The following is a 22,751-nucleotide window of genomic DNA, read 5'->3' as shown; positions in this document are numbered from 1 at the left end:
TTGGTTTTATTTGTCACCGAGTTCAGTTACGCTGACAACAATACAAGAAGACCGAAGTCACCTTTTGTCAAACTGAACATTGAAACGTGTTGCTTCTATCAGCCACTAGAGGGCGACTGTTCCTCATTAAAACCAAAGGCAGCTCTGATATCGATGAAGCTGCGGCTGGCTGCAGTCATTCCCAGCGTAAAGGGAGGAAGCAGCAGCGAGTCCGAGTCCAACAGGAGCGGCTGGGAGTTTCAGGTCCATCTGGTCATTACGGTGCTGACAACATTTCTGCTGCAGCGGTAAAATAAACCCAACCGGTCCACCCGAGTTTCTGTGAACGAGTCATTTCTGAAGGTAGTTAGTCTGAGTCCTTTAATTACACATTAAATGAACAAATACAGAGAAACTGATTTGTTTAAAACTGCAGTTTCTGCCTCCAGACAGAAAAGCTACCAGCTAACATCTGTTCTGAAAACAAAATTAATGTTTTTTTATCATCAGAAATCAGAAACTATGGAAGTTCAACTTTATCCATCCAAAAATAACAAAAACATCAGATAAATATTTTATTCTGTTTACCGGAAGTACATTATGTCCAGAAACTGGGAATGAAATCCTCAAGAACCTCTGAGTCGACGATGAGAAGATTTCAGGTGAAATCCTCCTGCAGCCGCGCCGCTGACCTTGGCCTCCCCGATGACCTTGGCCTCCCCGATGACCTTGGCCTCCCCGATGACCTTGGCCTCCCCGATGACCTTGGCCTCCCCGATGACCTTGGTCTCCCCGATGACCTTGGTCTCCTCGATGACCTTGACCTCCCCGCTTTCCCAAAACACACCGCCCTATTTAGGCTGGCTATCGACCCCGGTTGCCACGGAAACGATAAGGTCGTCTGGCAGACTCCATCCCTCTCGTTCCTTTGTTCACTTTTCCCCCTTCGGATTCAAAAACGGTGAGATCCAAAGCTTATGATGACGAAGATGATGATGAAGATGATCACCATCATCATCTTCGTCATCATCATCGTCGGGACTGAATGCTTTTTACAGACTCTCTATACAAACGAGTGTCTCCTGTTTAATGAAATATTCTATGGTTTAAGTCAGTGGTCCCCCTAACCCGGTACCGGTCCGCGGACCATTTGGTACCGGGCCGTGCAAGAAATAATGAACTACTTCTGGATCTTTTATTTTGAAAATCCTAAACCGTTTTTCACCGCGTCAAAATTGAGCCGACTTGCAGCAGAATGAGTAACAAAACAACATCGGAGCTGACCTCTGACCTACAGGATGACCTCCTCATCCCTGCAGGTCAGAGGTCACCGTTCATCACAGACAAATCTGTCATAAAACTTACATAAATATAACTTAAATTAGTGCTTCTTAAAACGTTTTATTTAATTTATTACATATTTCTAGTTTAAATTAGATCAAATATTTAGTTCAGTACCTTCGACCATCACAACCTCATCGACGCGGCTGCATCCGCCACAGCAAGTCCGGCTGGCGGTTCTGCAGGTGACGGCGGCGCACCCAGAGCGGCGGTGGACGGGGCGCCGCTTGTAATGTTACACCTAAAAAATCAACAAGGGCGTGCCGTGGTGGCGTAGGGGACAGCGCGGCCCCAGGCCTTCAGCTCTCCATGCGGCCGTCGCGAGTTCGATTCCCGGACCCGGCCATATTTGTCGCATGTCTTCCCCGTTTCCTGTCAGCCTACTGACATGTAAGGGACACTAGAGCCCACAAAAAGATAATAAAATCAACAATAATTTAGTTTATTTATATTGTCAGAGAATTCTTTTTTCATTTTTCAGTCATATTTTCACCATTTTATTCCTACATTTATAAATGTCAGAGTTTCAAACTAAATATCTAAATATCTAATTCAAAAGCTAAATATTTAGTCTGTAGATTAATATTTAACTTGAGTTAAATATTTATTAATATAAATATTAAATATCTATTATTTGAAATTAAATAGTTAAGCTAAATATTTAGTTCCTAAACATGTTTAAGTCTATATCAAAATAAACGCTGGATTTTGCAGATTTCTAGACAAACTTTGCTGCAAATTAAATATTTAGTTTGTAAACTGAATATTTAGCAGGGAAATAAAATATTTAGTTTGTACCTCTGACATTAATATCCATTTGAATAAAATGACTGAAGAACTAACATCCAGTTTTTCTTCATGAAGGACTAAAAACAAACTGTTGCTGTTCATTTTTTACAGTGTAACTTTACGAACAGCGCCCCCTGGCGTCAGGGCATCAGGGTTAATGGAGACTAACCCCTCCTCCTCTTCCTCTCTGCAGGTGCGACTCGGGCAACCTGAACGGGCAGCAGGTCAGAGGTCAGTTTGAGGCGTTACGTGTCTGGTCCTACGCCGTGGTCCGGCCGGTGGGCGGAGCATCTGAGCCCCAACATGGTGGAGGCGGGGCAGCCGTAGTGGGCGTGTCCATAGCGCAGGCTCTGATTGGCTGATGGCAGCGGAAACATGACAGAAATCACTCGTCTGTAAAACGCTGAATGGAATAAGAGGCTGGAGATCAAGCCTTCGTCTGACTGAGCAACAATTTAACCACCATTTTTATTTCGGTTTTCAGCTCCTCGTGTCAGTGACACATTATTCCAGGAACCTAAACATTTTCTTTTTACAACAATGACAAAACATCAACATTTAACCCTCCATACTTAGAAACATAAAAATCACTACTTTTATTTATTAAACAGTGTGATTTTTGTTGATGCTCTTATTTTGAAATCAGAAGTTCTCTAAGAGACGTTATGGAGGCGTCGCTAATATAATCTGTCTTGTTGGTTTATCTACGTTTTACAGCCATGCCAAGAAAAATCAATCAATAAATAAAATTAAAGTCATATTATTATGATATTATAACTTTATTCCTGTATGACTTCATCTAAAATAGTTTGCTTTTCTTTATTTCTCATCTTGGCCCAATTGCTGCGTCGTTCAGTAACAAACTTCATCCAATCAGGTGTGGCCTATGATGACATGTTCGTCCAATCGTGTTGCGCTTCATTTTGCTCGTCCAATCAGGTGCTGCTGTTGAGAAACGCCCACTTTGACTGCAGACACGCCCACTTCGTGCTCATTGGCTGAAATAAAATCTTTACATCATGATGATGTCATAGTGATTTTATTCTGAGGCAGAACAATGAGGCATTCTGGGTAAATCTGAGGTTCTTCAGGACAAACAACAACAGACTCCATGAGACATGAACGGATAAATTATTCTTCCAGTTACTCTGTTCTGGTTCTGGTTCTGGTTCTGGAGGAAAACAAACATCTCCTGTTAAATAATCTGCATATTTTGCTCCGTGGCGGCGCCGACGGAGTGTTTTACATTCCACAGAGTCTAAAGGTTTCCACGGAGGTCCACCGGGTTCGGGTCGGGTCGGGGTTCTGCTGACGTCCGACTGATTGAGCGTCGCTCTTTGGGAGAACAAGTCGAATCCTTAAAGGAGGAAAAGTCCGGCCGGCGTTCCCGCTGCTCCCGGGTTTCCTGTCAGAGCCGGGCCCCGCCACCGCCGCCGCCGCCGCCACCCCCGCCCGGCCGGCCACACGTCCATCAGCGGCCAGCGCCGGGTTATCTGGGAGACAGGGGCGCGGCTGTGGGGAAGTGGGCGGAGTCTCTGGGCGAGCCGCAGGGGGAGGGCGGCGTCAGGCGGCGGGGGCTGCCCAGCAGGTCGCCGTTATGCAGCTTCCACAGCAGCTCCTCGTTCTCCATGGACAGACGTTTGTTGACCTTTGACTCCTTCTGCAGGGTCTGCTGCAGGATGGCCTGCTCTGAGGACAGCTGCCTGCAGGGGGCGACAGAGAGCAGAACCGGGTCAGACTGCAGAACCGGGTCAGACTTTAGCTCCAAACTAAATATTCACCCAGAAAGCTAAAGACCAACATGATGAATTACTAAGCTAAATATTTAGGAAACGTCTCGTTCTCCCTCATAACGGCCTGAGATGAAAACAGAACCTCCTCTTCCTCACAAACACAGCGATGATGACGAGGTTGAGCTGAGGCTCTTACTTTGAAAGAGCCGCGTGTTTGTCCATCCTGGCCTTGTAGTCCTCGTTCTCCTGCTGCACCTTCTTCAGACACTCCTCCAGCCGGACGTTCGTCTCCACCTGCAACACAGTGAAGGTCACAGCTAAAGGTCACAGCTGGAGGTCACAGCTGGAGGTCAGAGGTCACCCAGCTCACCATCTTGTCCATCTCCATCAGCTTCTTCTCCTTCTGGTGCAGCTGCTGGTTCTTGATCTCCAGCACCACCTTGAGGCTGTCCAGCTCCTGCTCCAGGTACAGCGTGTGGGAATCCTTCTGGACACAGACCAGCAGGGGGCGCCACAGTTCAGAGGTCAACACAGACAACCACCTGGATGATCTTCTTCTACATTTTTACTGAATTTAAATGTTGATTTTGGTGTTTAAACATGAAATCTGGATAATTATCCAACCAGAGAGTCTGGAAACAAAAACATGTTCAGAAAACAGGAACACTGACTGCTTTAATAGCTTTTAATAAAAAAGTAATGAGAAAATTTTAATGTGAAAATATTTACATTTTGATCATCAAAGTAATAAAAAGTTTTCAGGCTTTAAAGCTTCTTAAAATCATTTTTAACATGTTTCACACTGATGTAAATAAACCGAGTTTAAATAATATTTAAGAACTTTTATCATTAAGTTATAGACTGGAGAGCAGGGGTGTCCAACGTGCGGTCCGGGGGCCATTTGTGGCCCTTGAACTGATTCTGTGCGGCCCCAGCTGCATTTCATTCAAGAATACAAATTCATTGGTTATTGGGGTAAAATTATTATACAAAGTAAAATGTTAATATGACAGAAAAATGTAATTTTTTATATATATATTTATGAGGTTTTAATAAATCTCGTTTATCCAGAGACTTTTACTGAAAAGTCAAATCAGCTTTTATTTCATTTATTAAAACTATACAGTATAATGAGTGTTTTGAAAAAAGTGACCAAATCTGTTTTCATACTGAGAATAAAACCAGACGCCTTTCTGTTGACACAAACGTTTTTTAAATTTTAGATCTGCAATGAATAACAAAAGCAATAAAATTGATACTTTATTTGCTTAGTTACAGTTTTTGGTCATTTTCTTTTTTGGTGGCTAATTTTGGTCGGGTTTAGTGACTAAAGCTTTGGCCACTCTGCTCTCCATGGCCACAGAAATGGTTATGATGGGCCAGATTTGGCCCACGGGCCTCGAGTTTGACACGTGTCTTAAAGGATCAGATTCTGGTTCTGAAGCTTTCGCCTGATTTCATCTATAAAAAGTTTCAATTTTTTATTCTGGTTTAAAGTTGAAAGAAAAATTCCTGAATATTTTTGTTGCGAATGAAGACAGCGCCACCAGCTGGAGAGAACTGCTCAGTGACCCTAAGAACCTCCTTTACATCAGCGGTTCTGACCCGGTTCCGGGTTCTGTGTGTTCGGCGCCGTTTACCAGGCTTTTGTCGCTCAGGATTCGCTGCCGCCTCTCTTCTTCTGCTCTCAGTTTCTCGCTCAGATTCTCGTTTTCAGCCGACAGCAGCGAGATTTTCTCCTGCAGGACAAACAGACAGGATGGGGCGTTGGTTCTGATCCGCCTCTCTGACCCAAACGGTCCTGCCGGTTCTGTCCTCAACACTCCAGATTTTATATTTTGATATTTCCACCAACAGAATCTCAGTCAGTAGGTCTGATTTTCTCTGTCCCTGCTGAAAAGCTAGCTGCGCTAACCATGCTAATTCTCATTAGTCCAAATCTATGCTAGCCATGCTAATTCAAGCTAACTATGATAATCCACGCTAATCCATGCTAATCTCTAACATGGATGGATGTGGAACTGGGGATTTGTTTCTTATAGCTATCTGAATGTTGTCAATGCTCTTATTTTGGAGGAACAACACAGGAAACAGTTGGTGTGGCTCTTACAGCGAGCGACGTTTCAGTTTCCATCAGCGTTTTCTGCAGATCCTCCAGTTCAGTCACCTGGACTCTCCTCAGCTCTGAAACAGGAAGTAAAAAAACTTTTAGCTTTCAGGAGGGAGTCACCTGACACACACACACACACACGCCCATAAAGACAGACACACACACACCTTGTATGGAAGTGTCGTACTCCTGTTTCACCGCCTCCATCTTCTGGCTGTGACTCTCTTCCTGTTTCCTCCTCTCTACTTCCTGTCGGCTCCTCAGCTCCTCCACCTGAGCGACACAACCAACATGGCGGCATTAGCGTCCTGCCGCGGCGTTAGCGGTTAGCTGGTTGCGTTGCGTTCTCACCTGCTGCTCCATCAGCAGACGACATTTATCGGCCTCCTCCTGGTACAGCTGGTGGACTTTGTCCCACTCTGCCTGGTAGAAACTTTTTAACCTGCAACACAAAGAAAGATGAAGGTTCTGGTTCTGCTTCTGGTTCTGGTTCTCCTCCCAGCCACCAGGGGGCAGCGGCTGCATGTTCAGCCTCATTTCCAGAAAGCTAACATATCCTGTAGTTATCTCATGATGTTTTTTATATGTTTTAAAATAAGTAAAATATATAAAATGACCTTGAATACTAACTTTGGTTGGTTGTTTTCGCTTTTCGCAGGGGAAAATGACTCAACACTCAACATCTGTATCTTATACAGATTTTTGTATCTATACAAAAACAAAGGATTTCTGTTTAAAGTTTAATTCAAGTCAAGATGTGTAATTTTACTGTAATTAAAGTGTAATTTGTTTATTTTTGGAGCATCTAAACCAGGGGTCTCAAACTCCAGTCCTGGAGGGCCGCAGACCTGCAGGTTTTAGATGAGCCACAGGTACAAAACACAGGAATGAAACGGCTTCATTTCCTCCTCCTGGTGTAGATCGGTTCTCCAGAACCTTAATGACCTGATTATTCTGTTCAGGTGCTGCAGAGGCTCATCTAGAAGCTGCAGGACTGGAGTTTGAGACCCCTGATCTAAACGGTTAGAAATCAGGTCACTGGAGTTTGATAAACATGGCCCCAAACAGCTGGGGCCCCAAACAGCTGGGGCCCCAAACAGCTGGGGCCCCAAACAGCTGGGGCCCCAAACAGCTGGGGCCCCAAACAGCTGGGGCCCCAAACAGGTAGGGCCCCAAACAGGTAGGGCCGTCCCTGACACTGCAGGTTCTCAGGTTCCTCCACATCTTCAGACGTTCCCCTCATAAATCTGCAGGTTTCTCATGTTGAATGAAGCTCAGTGTTTGAACTTTGACCCTAACGTTTCCAGGTGAGTCCGGCTCGATTCTCACCTGTTCTCCAGCTGAACCAGCTCCTCCTGGTGCTGCTCCTCCGCCCTCCTCAGCGCCTCCTCCAGGTTCGACCGCACCTCCTCCCTGTCCGCCTGCAGGTTCTGGCAGCGCTGCGCCGACGCCGCTGCACGGGAACAGGAACCGGGTTACCATGGCAACGGCAGGTTCGAAGGGAATCGGCAGTTTTTTGGGGAACAACACGGAGCTGCTGACATTCCAGGGAGATTTCTCCCTGCAGCCGGGAACATCTGGAAGTCGCTCTGAGGTATGCAGGCACACACAGGCCCGCCGGTTCTGATCCGTCTGCAGCAACACGACCAGAACCGCGGCCCAGAGCCGTCTTGCCGGGGACAACAGTTGCTGCCGGCTCTGAATGGAGCTCAGTGTGGACGCCTGTCACCGTGGCAACGGAGACACCGAGCAGCTGACCCAAATCGGAGGCTGGTTCTGATGAAAGACCCGGTTCTGATGGAGCCAAATGTTCCTGAACTGGACCGGGTTTGGGTTCTAAGCAGCTGCAGGAACCAAATGCAGAGATGGTTCTACAGGAAGCTGCAAACGGGTCGATTCTGATCAACCCGACAGTCAGCGTGTGTGTGTGTGTGTGTGTGTGTGTGTGTGTGTGTGTGTGTGTATCAGGTTCTTATATCCTTATGGGGACCTGCTTCTGTCTACAATGTGGGGTTTTGGGGACCATTTATCCTTGTGGGGACATTTTCTTGGTCCCCATGAAGGAAATTGTTGTTTTTGGGTTGGTGGTTAGATGTGTGATGGTTAAGGTTAAGGTTTAGGGTTAGGCTGTAGAAATGAATGGAAGTCAATGTGAAGTGATGATAACACGACTGTGTGTGTGTGTGTGTGTGTGTGTGTGTGTGTGTGTGTGTGTGTGTGTGTGTGTGTGTGTGTGTGTGTGTGTGTGTGTGTGTGTGTGTGTGTGTGTGCGTGCGTGTGTGTGTGTGCGTGTGTGTGTGTGTGTGTGTGTGTGTGTGTGCGGTGTGTGTGTGTGTGTGTGTGTGTGTGTGTGTGTGTGTGTGTGTGTGCTCCAGGCTCTACATTCCTTGGCCGTGTGCGATCCGACTGGCTGGCAGCAGCAGAACCTTCTGGACTCACCTCTGGCTCTCTGATTGGTTCATTTTTTACTTGTTTTTTTCATTTTGTTACATGAACAAAAATAAGACAAATACAATATTTAATATTTTACGTTAAGACGCTCTTCATCTGTGGTTCTGTGCTGAGGTGGCTCGGTCGGAACCGGGTCAGAACCGGTGGACAACAGGTGCACCAAACACATGAATGATGTAAACACCAAAACACAAAAATCCAAACAAACAAAAACTGATGCCAGCACAAAAAATAGAAACCAAAACAGCAGCTCTGAGTAAGAAACGCTACAAACTCGCTCCACTAAACGTTATTCCTCCAGACCACCAGGGGGAGACAAACACCACCATCTGGGACCAGAACCTCAGGAAAAACAAGACGCACAGAAGGAAGGTGCAGGAAGAAAGAAAATGCTTGCTGTGCTTCATGTCTTTTACAATATTATTGAACAGCAGCATAAACACATAATATCACCAACTTCAGACTCCCCCTAGTGGTCTGGAGGACTTCTGCTTTGTGGAGCGAGTTTTCACCGTTTCACACTTAATGCTGTTTTTGTTATTTGAAGCTTTTCCCTTTTGTTTCCATTTCCTGTTTGCAGCGTTTTTTGTTGAGTTTGTTTTTTGGGAGTTTTGGAGTTTTTTGTGTTTCGATGCAGAAATATTCACACCTTAGAACCGCCTCACGTTGTTCTTGTACATGGTGGCGGCAGCATCATGCTACGGGCAAGAGACCACCTGAACATCCAGCCAGAGATATTATGGGATGTTCAGGTTTATGGGTTAGAATGGCCTAGTCAAAGTTTCATATATTTTCTTTCCAGTGTATAATTACGCTCTTTCAACAATTCTTGTTTACTTCTGGCTGTGTGTTTGTGTGAAAACATCAGTTAGTGTGACATGAAACACTAGTTACCTAAACCAGTATGCAGGAGGCAGAACCATCAGAACCAGTGGAACCAGAACGGTTCTGACTGGAGAAACCTGCAGGCTGCAGATGGACCGTCTGCGGGACGCTGCTGTCAGAGCAGTTAAAGCTTAAAGAAACCAGGAGAAATCGTTCGTAAACCCGGGAGGAAACCATCTGTTGCCATGGCGATGCTCTTATTCCTGACCCGGTCGGTTATTTCTGCTGCCTGGTTCTGTCTGACCCAGTTTCCCACACCGTCTCAGTCTTAAATGTTTTATTTCCTTTTTCGGTTTTCTTCTTAAATTAATAATTTGGGTTTTGTTATTCAGAATAATTAAATCATCAAATCTGGATTTATGCACCAAAGGAAAAATAATGAAACTTATTTTTGTTGGTTGTCTTTAAATATCATATTTAATGTGTTGATTCCAGTTTGCTTCAAAAACTTGATGTAAACTTCAAAATAATTTAATCTACCAAAGGAGAAAATTAAAAATAAACACTTTTCAATAAAAGTGTCACTTTGTATTTAATATCATATTTGGCTGCTGCTTTTATTAAAAATAACTGACTAAGGTAAATAAACTCTTATTAGTGGGATTATTTGCATTGTTATATTTTTCTAAATCTTTCTGATCAGGAGATCCATGTGGGCTCTATCAAAATAAAAGCATGTGCTGCGTTTAGCAGGTTTTCTGCCCTGATGCTAAAGATGTTCATGCGCTCATAAAGCTGCGGATGACTCCATGTTTGCGGGTCGCAGCCTGCATGCAGCAGCTGCAACAACACCACTCTCAGCGCTGCCAGCAGCCGTTGCCCTGCGGCGTTTCACATGCAAATAGGGGGTTAGACGGAGCACGCTGCAGTAGAGACGCTCTTACCCAGGTCCGCTCTGAGCTTTTCCAGCTCCGACGACAGATCCTTCTTCTTCTTCAAGGTTTCCTCTCGCTGCAGAGAAAACAGAGGAGAGCCGGTGAGAGAAACGCTGAACGTCTGCAGCTCATCATCAGTGATTTCATTTTATTCTACTTGCAGGAAAAATGTGTTTAAACATTATTTACCATTTTAGTCGCCTAAAGGCAGGTTGCACACTTTTATTTATTAGAAGACTTCTTGTGGCAAAATAAAAAAATATATTAAAAACTGTTTGACAGAAAATATAATTTTAACTCCATGATTCACTAGGAAATATTATTTGGGAAATGTGAACACATGAAGAGATCAGATGGTTGATCATCTTCTTCATTTTAACTGTTCAGTGACGTTGCAGTTTTTGTTGAAGTTTTTTTGGTTTTCCACCTAATTAATTTTATTAAAACACAAACCAGATTTCTTAGATTGTTCTCAAAAATGTATTTAAAAAATAGTTTAAAAACACTTAGCTTAACTTCTGCTTAGCCTGGTTCAGTTTAGCTAACGCCAAGTACAATCTAGTTTTCTCAGATCCTAATATTAATTTGTATTTTAAAACTTATAGGCTAGTTTAATGCTATTCTGGTCTAGTTAAAGTTACTGAGTTTAATCTGGCTTATTTTAACTTAGTTTAACATATCTTAGCTTATATTAGCTTAGTCTCTTACATTATAGCCTCTTATTTTAGCTTATTCGACCCAGGTTAGCTTAGCCCATATTAGCTTATTAAATAGGATTACTTAAGCTTGGTTTAGCAAACCTGTAATTTATCTTGACTGACATTATTTGATCTTTTCTCCGTTTATTTTCCTGTACTTTAGCTTATGCTAGGCTACCTTTGTTAATTAGCTTAGCCTAACTTAGTTAAGCCTATATCACCTTATTTTAAAAAAGGAAAACAGATCAGCCTATTTTAATCCTGCCTAGCTCTTATTTTAGCTTCGGCTAGCTTAGCTATACTTAGCTTAACCTACATCAGTTGGGATTGAATTAAATAGGATTAGACAGGATTATGATTTATCTTGGCTGTAACATTATTTAATCTTTTCTTATTTATTTTTCTGTACTTTAGCTTAAGTTACATGACATTAGCCTTACTTACTTTAGCCTAGCTCGTTTAACCTTCCTTATCTCGTGTTTTTTTAGCTTAAGCTAGCTTATCATTTCTTAGTTTAGTCAACCGTAACATTACAGAGTTTATCTCAGCCCACATTCACTTGGCTATTTTAGTTTAGCTTTTATTAGTTCATCTAATCATTTAATCTTGAGGATGAAATAATCCATCAGTTTGTTTTAAATTATCCGCTCCGGTTCTGAACTGGATCCAGTTTCAGTGAAAACGCAGCAGAATCCAAAAGTCGTGATGAGACGTTGTTGAGTTTTCCAGATGAAAACCATCAGGAACCGGTGAATGTTTCCACAGCAGAGCGGTGCCGTGTCCGGATCTGTTTACACAACAGCTCCACGCTGCCGAACCGACCCGAACCGAACCGACAGAACTCATTTCAGCTGCAGGAGATTACTTCTCTGACCCGAAACATTCCTGCCACACAGTTTGAACTGCTGAAGGAAGAGGAAATCCATTTTTAATATTCTGTTTCTGTTTTCGCTGCATCATTTCTGACCGGGTTCTAGCAGAACCTCTGCTCCTGAAATGGATCAGCCATTAAACCCGGTTCCTCTGTTTACACTCGTAAACATGAATCGGCTCAGGAAACATCGGAACCACGTTTCATGCATGAAGAGCCGCTTCTCTCCAGAACCCGATAGAGATCTGGTTCTGGTCGGGCGGGAATCCAAACAAAGCGTCTCAGATCAACTCAGAGATAAGAGATGAAAGAGCAGCAGGTCCGTCCCACATCCTGATCCGAACCAGAACCCAGAGACTTTATGACAACAGCTGGAAATCTGAAATCAGGAGAACTGCCTCCGAGTTTCCCTTGAAAACTGCGACCAGAACCGGACCCACCTTCCGCTTCCTGCTGCGCCGGTTCTGGAGGCTCCGGCTGGACCGGACCGGGGCTTTGCTCTCCGTGGTTCCCATGTTTCAGCGAGCAGCAGCAGTGAAGCAGTGAAGCCGCGGCCGCTCCTCCCCTCCTACCTGTCCCTCCTCCTGCAGCCGGGATCCGCAGGAATGCCGGTTATTCCCGCTGCGCCTCGTCTGAAACCGGTGAGTCTGCATTGGAGGAATTCCTCTCTCACCGCCTTCAAAGTTTATTTCACACTAATTTCTGTCAGGTGATGAGTGGGAGGGAAACCGGTAGCCATGATGGAGCCAACCTGATGATTCAATGAGTCATCTGTCTCTGAGAGAAGATCTTTGTTTTGGTTGGTCCAATGATCCAGTTCAGGATGGACGGTTCCACTGGAAAACCTGCAGCACTGCTGCTAACTCCCAAACTTTCTCACTATATTCAGAAACGTTCAGAGCCTCTGGTGACTCAAAAAGAAAAGTTGTGACAAATAAAGCAAATTAAATTCATACAGAAACAAAGATGGAAAACGAAAGGGCCAATTTAAACAGTGAGACCGAAATCATTTGTTTGGAGTTCTGTCTATAACCAGACAGAACTCCATGTTCTGATGATCTATTTACAGTTACATACAGGAGTTTACCTTAAAGAAAGAAAGAAAAGTTTACAAGTTAATTAGAGGGTCAGAAGCTGCAACCCGCCTCCATCTGTCCCTCATCCTGCGTTTAGCAGAGCTGGACGCCTCAAACAGGACAAGGATCCTGATTACTCTCATGGTTTTCTAAAACAAAAGCAGTAAAATGATTCAGGTTTAATTCAACCTCAGGCCTCTAACGATAACCGGTCAGGTCGGACCCGGTTCAGACGCTCTGTCTGCGGGCTCAGTCCGGGTCCGGCCGGATTTTTAGGATCGATCTAAAAACGGATGAGACCAGGAGGAAGATGTTTGTTCAGAGTCGATCATAAAGTGGATTCATTTCATGTTTTATAATCATCAGTTGCTGGCGCCACAGGCTGGTTTCTGTTTCTGCTTCATGTCAGATTTGATTTGGATTCTCTGTTCAGCTTGTTGAATATTAAACTGCATGAAAACTAAATGCAACTGAATAGATTACGTCACAATTATCATTTAAAAACTGACGTGCAAAAATAGAAAATGTGAAAATGACCAGAGGAAAGTCTGGTGCCACTGAAAGTCCACATACTGTATAAAATCACAATAAAACAGAACTAAATGCTGATCACTGGTTCCTCATGCAGCGTTCGGTTCTAACGGGCCTGAACCCGGAAACGTTCAGCACATCATCAGCTCAGTCCCGGTTCTGCTGCTGACAGATTTCACTGAACCCAAGAGACGAGCTGAAGCAGATCAGACTGCCTTAATGCAGCAGAGAATCGTTTTCCTGCAGGAGTCGCAGTGCCGGCCCAGCCAGGTTCTGCTGCGGTTCTGCATGAAACCTGCAGCAGCAGATCAGGTAAAACTCCAGGCTTCAGAGAAAACACGCTGCTGCAGAATCAGGAAGGTTATCCGGACGCACAAAGGAATTTTTATTAGCCTTCGGTTGCATAACAACGCCGACTCGTCTGAATGCGGGTCGGGTCGAGATAATGATCAACTTTCACTGCAACACGCGGCGCTGACGGCTCGTCCTGACATCCAGAGAACGAAACTCTCAGAATGGATCCCCTGGGGAGGATCAGAGCTGACGGTGTGATTATTCACAGCCCAGCGGCTCGGATCAACAGAACCGGAGCAGGAACAGGTTCCAGCAGGAAACTGCTCCGAGGAACACTTTTAACCTTCATCTGGCTGTTTTTATTAGTCAGAGCAAGGCAAATATTTACTGAACAGCTTCTGCATCCAGGATATGGAGATCCTGCTGCTCCCGGCCAATCAGCAGCCAGAATCAGCCTGCAGCAGCCAATCAGCAGCCAGAATCAGCCTGCAGCAGCCAATCAGCAGCCAGAATCAGCCTGCAGCAGCCAATCAGCAGCCTGCAGCAGCAACAACTGATCAGAAGCTTTTTTCAGACTCAAACCAGCCTGGAAGTCGGAGCTGATTGGGAGTTGATGCCCTGCAGAGGATGGTGAGGGGAGCTGAGGTCAGGATCCGATCGATTATAGATTATAACTATGAACCTGCTGCCAGGAGGTGAACATCACAACTATTACTGGATTACACATTTTGAGTTCTCTACTTTGCTTCTGTTGGTCTCGAAGTCGTGGCTCATCAATGCTTTGTGCTGCACTTGCCTACCAACATGGCGGTTCAGCGGCGCCGATCACTTCCGCTTCAGATTTGTGGGAACTATGAATCCGTACATGTGAATTTTTTCATGATTTTGTTTAATCAACAGCCTGGTTGTTTAGGTGAGAGTTGTACTCTCTTGTAAGACTCATTCATTCGTTTGTTGTCAACTTGTCATTTTCTCAATAAAGTTTCTCTGAAAAACGAAGGAAATGGAACTGCGGCACAAACAGACTTCAGAATAAGAGCATGAAAATAATTGTTTAGCTACCAAAATCTCAAAACAGATGTTGAACTTTCTTAAACTGAAAGCTTACAAAGAAGCCAAGCAAATGAAGAATTTATCTGGAAAACTAAATTCAGGGGAAGCTAAGTGCGCTAATCGTTCTCAAAGTTGGCTAAAGCGCTAAGTGAAAAATTAGCCTGCAGCGTTAGCAAAATTAGTGAAAGTGTGCCACTACTGCTCTACCTTCAGTTGTCCAGAAAATGTTTTCATAATCAACCATCTGCCGTTTCAGAGGCTCTCAGAGAATATTTGTGTCTTTTTCAACATTTTAAAGCAGCAATCAGTGAACAGACGAGTTTGAGATCTAATGATGATCCAGCAGGTAAATGTTGCCAACAACTAGGTGTTGAAAAACATGATGAAATCAGGAAGAGTTGATGTTTTTGGCAAATCATTTCTTGTCAAAAAGTCTAATTTTCCTTCTTAGCTGCAGATGATTTCTGTCTGTTTAAATTATCTGTGGATTTTTCATCCACTCAACCAAAGAAATCAGAGCAAACTGGGTTTTTACACCAGAACCAGACTGAAAAAGAAAACCTTGCCTGTTGAGCTCTGTTGGAAGCCAGTTTAAGGGAAGGTTTGTGACCCAGGAATGAAGGTTTGTGGGTTTGGATCAGTAAGTTTTTCACTCAGAGAGCATCTCAGGTTAATCTCAGCCTGGTTGTTGCCACTACGTCCATCATCGCGCTGCGTTTCAGCAGAAACCCGTTCCATCACCTACCGACGCTTTAATGACAGGCTGCTGCGGTTCAGACCGCCGGAGGGCAGGGAGGCGTGGAACAGATATCTGATGGTTTCCACTCATTTAGCTCAGGTTGGACCGACCTGTGACTAACGAGCCCAAACACATTCACCTGGAACAGAAAGGAGGCCGGAAGAGGCTCCTCTGTTTGGGAACATCTGAATCCAGTCAAATGTGACAGGTTAGGAATCTGCAGCGGCTCAGCAATCACCAAGCTGCAAAAACTCCAGATGACAAAGATCCTGTCAGCTCCCAGCTGGAAACCAGCTAAAAGACCCTTTCAGGTCAGAGGTCACGCTCTGCCTCCAGAGGAAGTGCGGTTTCTGTTCCTGAGTGACGGGGCAGGAGATGACGGATGGATCAGTGGTTCATCTTCAGCAGTGAGGAGGATCCTGCAGCCTGGAAGCAGAATCTGAATTGTGCGGTCGGTTTTATGTTCACCTGAAGGTCCTGAAGCGGCCCGGACCGGACTGAACCGGACTGAAGGATTCAATCTGGAGGGGATTGTTGTCGAGCTTCTTTACCTCTCAGGGAGTCAGCTGAGGTGGATCAGAATCTGCAAACTGATATTTACCTTCAGAGGTTATCCAGGCAGGAAACCAGGTGAGCTGTGAGGAGTCAGAACTGAACTCAGGTCCACATGATGCTTAGCTGGATGCTAAGGGGTTCCAACAAAAAACCTTCAGAAAATGACTTTCCAGATTTCTCCTCATTTCATTAGTTTTCCAATCATGATAACTTGGCTTTGTTGGCAGGATTAGTGTGGTGTGTACCATCGCTCTATAGATCTATAACCCAGACTGTATGGGCAGCGTTTACAATGTTACCAGACTAGAACTACAAACCAAACTGGTAACCAAACTCACCCTGCTCAGAAGAAACCAGGCCAAATAGATTTGATTAATCTTCCCGTGGTGATAACTCGGCGATGTTGGCAGGATTCGTACAGGAAAAGGTTTCCGTATACCAGTTTGACCAATCAACTTTGGTACAATGGAAAGGCTCCTTACCAACGGTAAAAACAGCGTAACTTTTGTCTGTGAGCTTGTTGGAAAGTCAGTTTGGTCCTGGAAGGTGGAGAAGCTAACATGCTAGTAAAACGTATGCTGATCGTGAATCCATCTGGATCATCTCAAACGATTATTAGACCCAGGAAGCAGAAAACCACCCCGGCGGATTCTGACCGGTCCGTTCTTGGAGGAGTTGGAGTGGATTGATGACGGGTCGCCTGGTACGCCGGAGAACGCATAAAACTTCACATCAAACAATCCAAACAACCTCTAACCGTTAAAAACTCCTCAGTCAGAACGTCTTTGGACTTTCTTTGGACTTTGGCAGCTTTTCTTCCCAGTTTCAGCCCAGAACTTTGTTCCGGGTCGTTTTCAGAGGAACATTAGTTAAAGGAACGGTGCAAACAGAAGTACCTCAGAGAACAGATGCTGGATGACAGCGGCCAGCGCCTCCACCTTGCGGTTCCCCTGGACCAGAAGCCTCCTCAGCTGGACGATGGCCTGGTTCTTCCTCTCCGCCTGCTCTTTGGTCTGGTTCTGCTTCGCCGGCGCCGCTCCAGATCGGGATGCGTGCTGCGCCCGGGGCCCGTGTTTAGGGCTGGACCGTGACCCGGTTCTGGCTTTGATCCCTGGACAGGTGGGTGCAGCGGACCCGGATGTGGCGCTGGAGCCATCAGGAGATGGGACTGGGAGAGCTGGTGTTACTGGGCTGTTGGCATTCAGAACATCTGGTACCTGAGGACAGAAAACTTCAGATTTAGACAAAATCCTTCGATCGGAACCAAAGGATGCTGCTGGACGTACCGGCTCAGCTGGGAGGTTCTGCTGGTTCCCAGTGGTGATCTGGGAGCCGCCGCTCGCGGGTCTCGTCGGCGCCTCCCGCGGCTTGTTTCTGTCCACTGCAAGAGAACGTCGAGGCGTTAGCGTCCGAGAAACGTTCAGCATCGCGTCCGCACAAACCCAAACACTCCTCCTCCAGACATGAGAGAGAAAACAACACGGCCGACCCGCCTGGTTCCGAGGAGACACGCCCCACGCTGCTCAGGCTCACACAGATGCATGATGGGAGACCGAGGTAATTATGGACACCATTAAGCAGTCCATTACCAGAGCAGAAACATTTAGCGCTTCCTCTGAATGCATCCATTTACCGATCGACCGTCAGCTCCTCTGGGTTCTGGTTCTGACTCACCGGCCGGGTGGAAACTGCAGCCGTCTGCAGATATCTGAGCTTCAAACGACGTGAAACTGGACTGGACTGATTTATTCCTGCAGCAGGACCAAAAGCTAACAGGTCCAACAGCAGCTGATTGGATCAGAACCAAACAAACCAGTAGAACTAAAGCTAAGATGTTTTGTCACAGTTTGATATTTCAGACAAAAACAACAGAATAGAATAAAACAACTATTAACCAGACCCACCAGTTCTGAGCTTTTTGCACCAATCTGGTGTTTTATAACAAAAATAACAGATTAAACCAATAAATATATTTGTCTGTTTATTCAAGGATTTAGCAGAAAAAAGGATTTTTGAAATAAAAATGTTTATCTTGTCAACATATAGCTTTCAATTAAAATGAGATTAATTGGCCTGTCACAATAACGGGTCTATTAATTGTCCCAGAAGTTATTCCCATAAATGATAATATTGTTGTTTTGAGACCATTTTCCAGTAATATGATGTTATCATAATAATGCAAGAACTTATCGATAAACTTTAAATACAAATAAACGTTTGACACTGGAAGAGCGGTGAACGTTTCTCCATCTTTAGCATCAAGCTGCAGGTTTCCTCCTCTAAATCAGAAGCAGAGTGAGACCTCTCACTCCTCTGGGATCTGCGTTCCTGTGGCTAGTGACCGGAACAGAGCCGATGATCATTTCTGTTGCCTCAGGATCAGAAACCCAAAGACTTTAAGTCAAAAGCTGAGAAGCGGCTCCTTTAGTTTCAGGCAAACACTGCCCCCTGCTGGCGGCCGCTGAGCAGGACAACATGACGCAAGCCTGCCGTTTCTCTACGGTTTGGTTATTTTAGGATCAATGTGAATCAATCCTAATTGATCATTTACTAATGGTTTCATCCCAGCATCTGAACCGGGTCAGAACCGGACCAGACGTTCAAGAGGAGAGCCGTCAGATTTAACAACACACCTTTGATTTAAAATCTGTGTGAAAATATGAAGTTTGAGTTTGTTGTGGCAGAAATAATCCTTTTTATAATGATCAGAGAAACACATTGACATCCAGAAATCTCTGTAATATGAACCATAAACCATCACTAGTTAAGATCAGCAGGTTTTCATAACGAGCTGCAGCTTTTCTGAGCAATGGTGGCTCTGGGCACGCTAACTGAAAAGCTAGCTGCGCTAACTATAAAGCATGAACCATAAACACTAGTTCTGCTAATAGTAAAGCAGATGATTGATTCAGTTTGTTGGTTCTGAATAAATTTGATGTTTTATTTCTAAACTGATGGAAAATCTGTGAAAATATAAAGTTTGAGTTTGTTGATGGGAAAAATGTTCCAGTCTTATTAAAATTATGACCCATTTTGATCAACAGATTTTACTGTAATCTTCACAAAAAGCTTCAGAAAACCTGGATAATGATCCAGTCCGGATCGAAGCATGAAACCTGGACAGGTGAGGTTTAAGGACTTCATGAAGGAAGGTGTGCTGAGGTGAGTTTGTACCTGGAGCCTCTCTGGCTGAAAGGCAGAGCTGCTGAGCCCAGACTGGAGGAGAAACCAGACAGTTAGCATGCAGGTCCAACAACACAACGAAGAACGAGCAAAAACAGAGAGGAGGAGGACGAGGAGGAAGAGGAGGAAGAGGAGAAACATCAGATGAACCTTCAGCTTTAAACGGTTTGTCTGCAGCATTAAGGTTCCATTAGCTACTATTATTATCACTGTTACTGTTCTGGTTCTGTTGGACCCAGTACGATCAGAACCGTTCAGAACTTCCTGCAAATGGAGCGGCTGGATGATCCGACTGCAGGCGGAAACACAGCTCTTACTGCACGCCTGTTACCGTAGTAACAGGCGTGCTCTCCGTGACCCGTTTGCATCCGACCGGACTGGACGGTTACCTAGCAACAGCTTCCTTTCTGTCCTGGTTTTTACCTGCACGGCGACGACAGAAGGAGAGCCAGAAGTTTACATACGCCTGATAAAAAGACACGGCCAGTTTTTGTTCCTCCGGTCCGAAGCTGGATCAGAACCAAACGTCTCTGGTTTCACCTCACAATAAATTATTTCAGTTTCCCAAAAGGCTCAATAATGAGAGAATCTGTTTTTTCTTCCTGCAGTAAATCAGCACCACACAGCATGACGCTGCCACCTCCATACTTCAGTGAGGATGACAAGCATCCCTGATTCCCCTCCAGATGTGACGTCACAGCAGAACCGTCCAGTTCAGTCTCGTTTCCAAACTGCAACCTGGCTTTTTAAGTTTGTTTCAAAATGTTCTGAGAAAGTTTAAATTCAACTAAAAAATATTCAACTTCTTTCCTCAGTGACAGTTTCCACCGCGAAGAGGGTTTATCGGTGACCCGGCTGCTGAGAAAAGAAGATTGAATTGTCAAGTTTCTGACTCAAGAAAAATAAATTTCTTTAATATCCCAGTTTTCTGCAGTGAAAGTCTAATTTTCTAAAATCTGCTCCAATAACAGATTCTTTCAGTTCATATATATTTATAAATTTGTTTCAACTTAAAAATCATAAGTTCACCAATTATAAGAGAAAACCTTGAGGTTAGAAAACCTGGTTGATTTGTAGGAAGGTTATTTTAATATTCAGGGATTAATGTCATTAAATCTTAAAAATAATTTAGATCAAACTGATTTTTACATTTCAGTGTAAAAATATAAAATAAAAATTATATAAATGTTGAACTAGCAGCTTCAGATTTGAAAACAAAAGAACATCTCCAGTGTAACGACCTGTTCTGGGCCGTGGATTATAATCCAGCAGCAGATTACGGGCCGCCTCAGCTGAACCGCTGCAGCTGGATGACTAACCTGACCTACATCCAGCGGGAAAACGGGTCTGTGGATCCCGACCCAGAAAACACGCAGCGGCGGCCAAACACGTGCCGCCACGCTCAGCTGGACGAATACTCCCAGAGAGGAGCCGCTCTGAACAGAACCGGGTCCATCTGGGCCAGAACCCAGCCGGAACGGTCCAAACACGAGCTGGAACACGGCTCTTAATCCAGATGAAATGTTCAAGATGGTGGAATTAACCACTAATCTGGATGAGAAACATGAAATCAGATCTGAAATATTTGGTTCTGACCAGAATAAACAACGATTTACCGTCCAGAACCAGAATTTCTTAAAGATCCAGTTTACAGTTAAAGGGCCGGTATCGCGTAAAATCAATGTTTTTATCTTTCCATCATTTTAATGTTTTTCCCTCATTGGAAATCATTTAATCTCCATGGCAACCAGTCAGCTGCTAAACACCTGGTGGACCTAGCCCCGCCTCTGAGCCGAAGCTCCTCCCCCACTCCACTCCTTCAGACTAGCCAGCAGCAATTAGCAACACCTGCTGAGCTCATTACAGGAACTGCTGCTCAGAGCAACACTGGTAAAAATGTTAAAGGGTTAATGGAGGAGCCATATTGGGACGACTTCCTGGAGGCGGAGCTTCAGAGAGAGCCGGAGCTTTTAAAGAAACAGAGACCCAATTTCAAGCCATTAAATCAGGAAGTCAAATATCTTTTAGGTCATATTTGACACATATTGCATTTTAACAAAAACTGACGGTAACATAGTAGTTACATGATTGTGCTATAAAATGGCCGCCATGTGCCTGGAGAACTCATGATACCGGCCCTTTAAATCTTCTGTTTAGCATCAATATTTGACTGATTCAACCAGTGAGGTTAAAGGTCCAACCTGTCAGAAACGCTGGCACCTAGTGGCTAAAACGCAGAACTACAAGCAACCAACTTTCTACCAGGTGACACCACAAGCTGACCTCTGACCTCAGCTCGCGGTAGGACGCTTCGGTAATGGTCTACCAGCGTAATGCAACCACTGCTGCCCTCTGGTGGCGACTCTACATGTAGTTTATTTAATAAAGAGCAAATCACGCAGGTTATTGGATCTTTTTCCAAACTGGTTCAGTTTAAACTGGGTTAGCTAAAAGGCAGACGCAGCATGTACTGCTTTACTTCGGGGTCAAAGGGCACCAGACACAACACAGTCAATAATAGGTGCTTTAGAATATAAAGAAATGTCTGAACTGAGGCCATTTTCACATTAAGATTCATCTACACCTTAAAATGGTTTAAAAAGCTATGGAGAGAAATTTGTTCCAATATTATTGCAAGAAAAGAACACATCTTAAAAATGTAAAGAAAAAAATGCATTTTAAAAATAAAATTTTGTAAATTATTCTCAAATGTATTGAGTTGGGTTTTTTTCCTCCAGGTCCAGAGCTGGGATTAAACATGGCCGTCCAGAGATTAGCCAATCAGATGAAAACTGATTGGCTCCTCAGATTTCTCTGAACAGAAACAGAAACTCTGTTTTCTCCAGAGCGGTTACTGAGGAAGAGGAGGAGGAGTGGAGCCGAAGGACGGAGCGCGTCCTGTTCATATGCGGGTCACACGGCGCCACTGAAACAGCCGGCGGCCATCTTTATTCGCTGCTGAGCCACTCGTGCAGAAAGCGTCCACGCTCGTCTGTGTGAACACAACTGACAGGCAGAGCTAAAGGGACGAGCCACACAATACTGCAGGCAACAATGGCTGCCGAGGAGGAGGAGGAGGAGGAGGAGGAAGGGCTGGAGGTTTGGGGTTAGACCGACATCACAAACAGCGAGAGGAAGAGGATGGCTGGTTCATGATGAAGATGAGAGGAAGGAAACAAACAGATTTAAGAACAACGACCTGATCAACCAAAACGACGTGGATCGAGTCGCTGGGTGTGGCGCCTTAAGCTCCGCCCACAGGATGGGGAGGCGGTCGCTATGGGAACGAAAGGAGGAGGGAGACTGGGACAAAATTAAACAGACTCGGACAAACTGGGGTGAATTGGGTCAAACTGGGAAGTGCTGTAATTTATGAAAGTGACAGAGAAGAGGACGACGAGAAAAGGATGAGACACAGGACAGTGGTTGGACGATTGGACAATGGTTGGATGGTGGTTGGATGGTGGTTGGATGATGGTTGGATGGTGGTTGGATGGTTGGCCGGCCGGGTCCAGACCTGCGTGGAACACAACGGTGTTCTTCCTGCATCCTGACAGAAGCTGCAGGTTTCGGAAAAGTCCTTTAGCC

The 22,751-nt window shown here is 44.8% G+C and overlaps 1 protein-coding gene across 3 annotated transcripts in view; it reads right to left on the bottom strand.

Annotated features, from left to right (window-relative positions):
* Nucleotides 1–3,132: 3,132 nt before the first annotated feature.
* The window catches only part of LOC102228762 (microtubule-associated tumor suppressor 1 homolog), a 44,053-nt gene continuing 24,434 nt past the window's right edge, over nucleotides 3,133–22,751 (bottom strand). For 2 of the 3 annotated variants that reach the window (XM_023333597.1, XM_023333596.1), the window contains exons 8-18: nucleotides 17,267–17,361; nucleotides 16,877–17,197; nucleotides 10,173–10,239; nucleotides 7,282–7,405; nucleotides 6,304–6,394; nucleotides 6,120–6,225; nucleotides 5,953–6,026; nucleotides 5,483–5,581; nucleotides 4,213–4,329; nucleotides 4,039–4,136; nucleotides 3,133–3,812 (exon numbers count right to left, since the gene is read on the bottom strand). In XM_023333597.1, the coding sequence (XP_023189365.1) occupies nucleotides 3,599–3,812; nucleotides 4,039–4,136; nucleotides 4,213–4,329; nucleotides 5,483–5,581; nucleotides 5,953–6,026; nucleotides 6,120–6,225; nucleotides 6,304–6,394; nucleotides 7,282–7,405; nucleotides 10,173–10,239; nucleotides 16,877–17,197; nucleotides 17,267–17,361 (1,406 nt within the window). In that variant the 3' untranslated portion in view covers nucleotides 3,133–3,598. The remainder of the gene's footprint in view (nucleotides 3,813–4,038; nucleotides 4,137–4,212; nucleotides 4,330–5,482; nucleotides 5,582–5,952; nucleotides 6,027–6,119; nucleotides 6,226–6,303; nucleotides 6,395–7,281; nucleotides 7,406–10,172; nucleotides 10,240–16,876; nucleotides 17,198–17,266; nucleotides 17,362–22,751) is intronic. The other variant, XM_023333598.1, reaches the window with a different exon arrangement.

Source organism: Xiphophorus maculatus, chromosome 5, assembly GCF_002775205.1.
Source record: "Xiphophorus maculatus strain JP 163 A chromosome 5, X_maculatus-5.0-male, whole genome shotgun sequence".
In the NCBI taxonomy this organism is placed as follows: Eukaryota; Metazoa; Chordata; class Actinopteri; order Cyprinodontiformes; family Poeciliidae; genus Xiphophorus; species Xiphophorus maculatus.
Note: the sequence above shows the minus strand (reverse complement) of the source record. Positions and strands in the feature narration are given on the sequence as shown.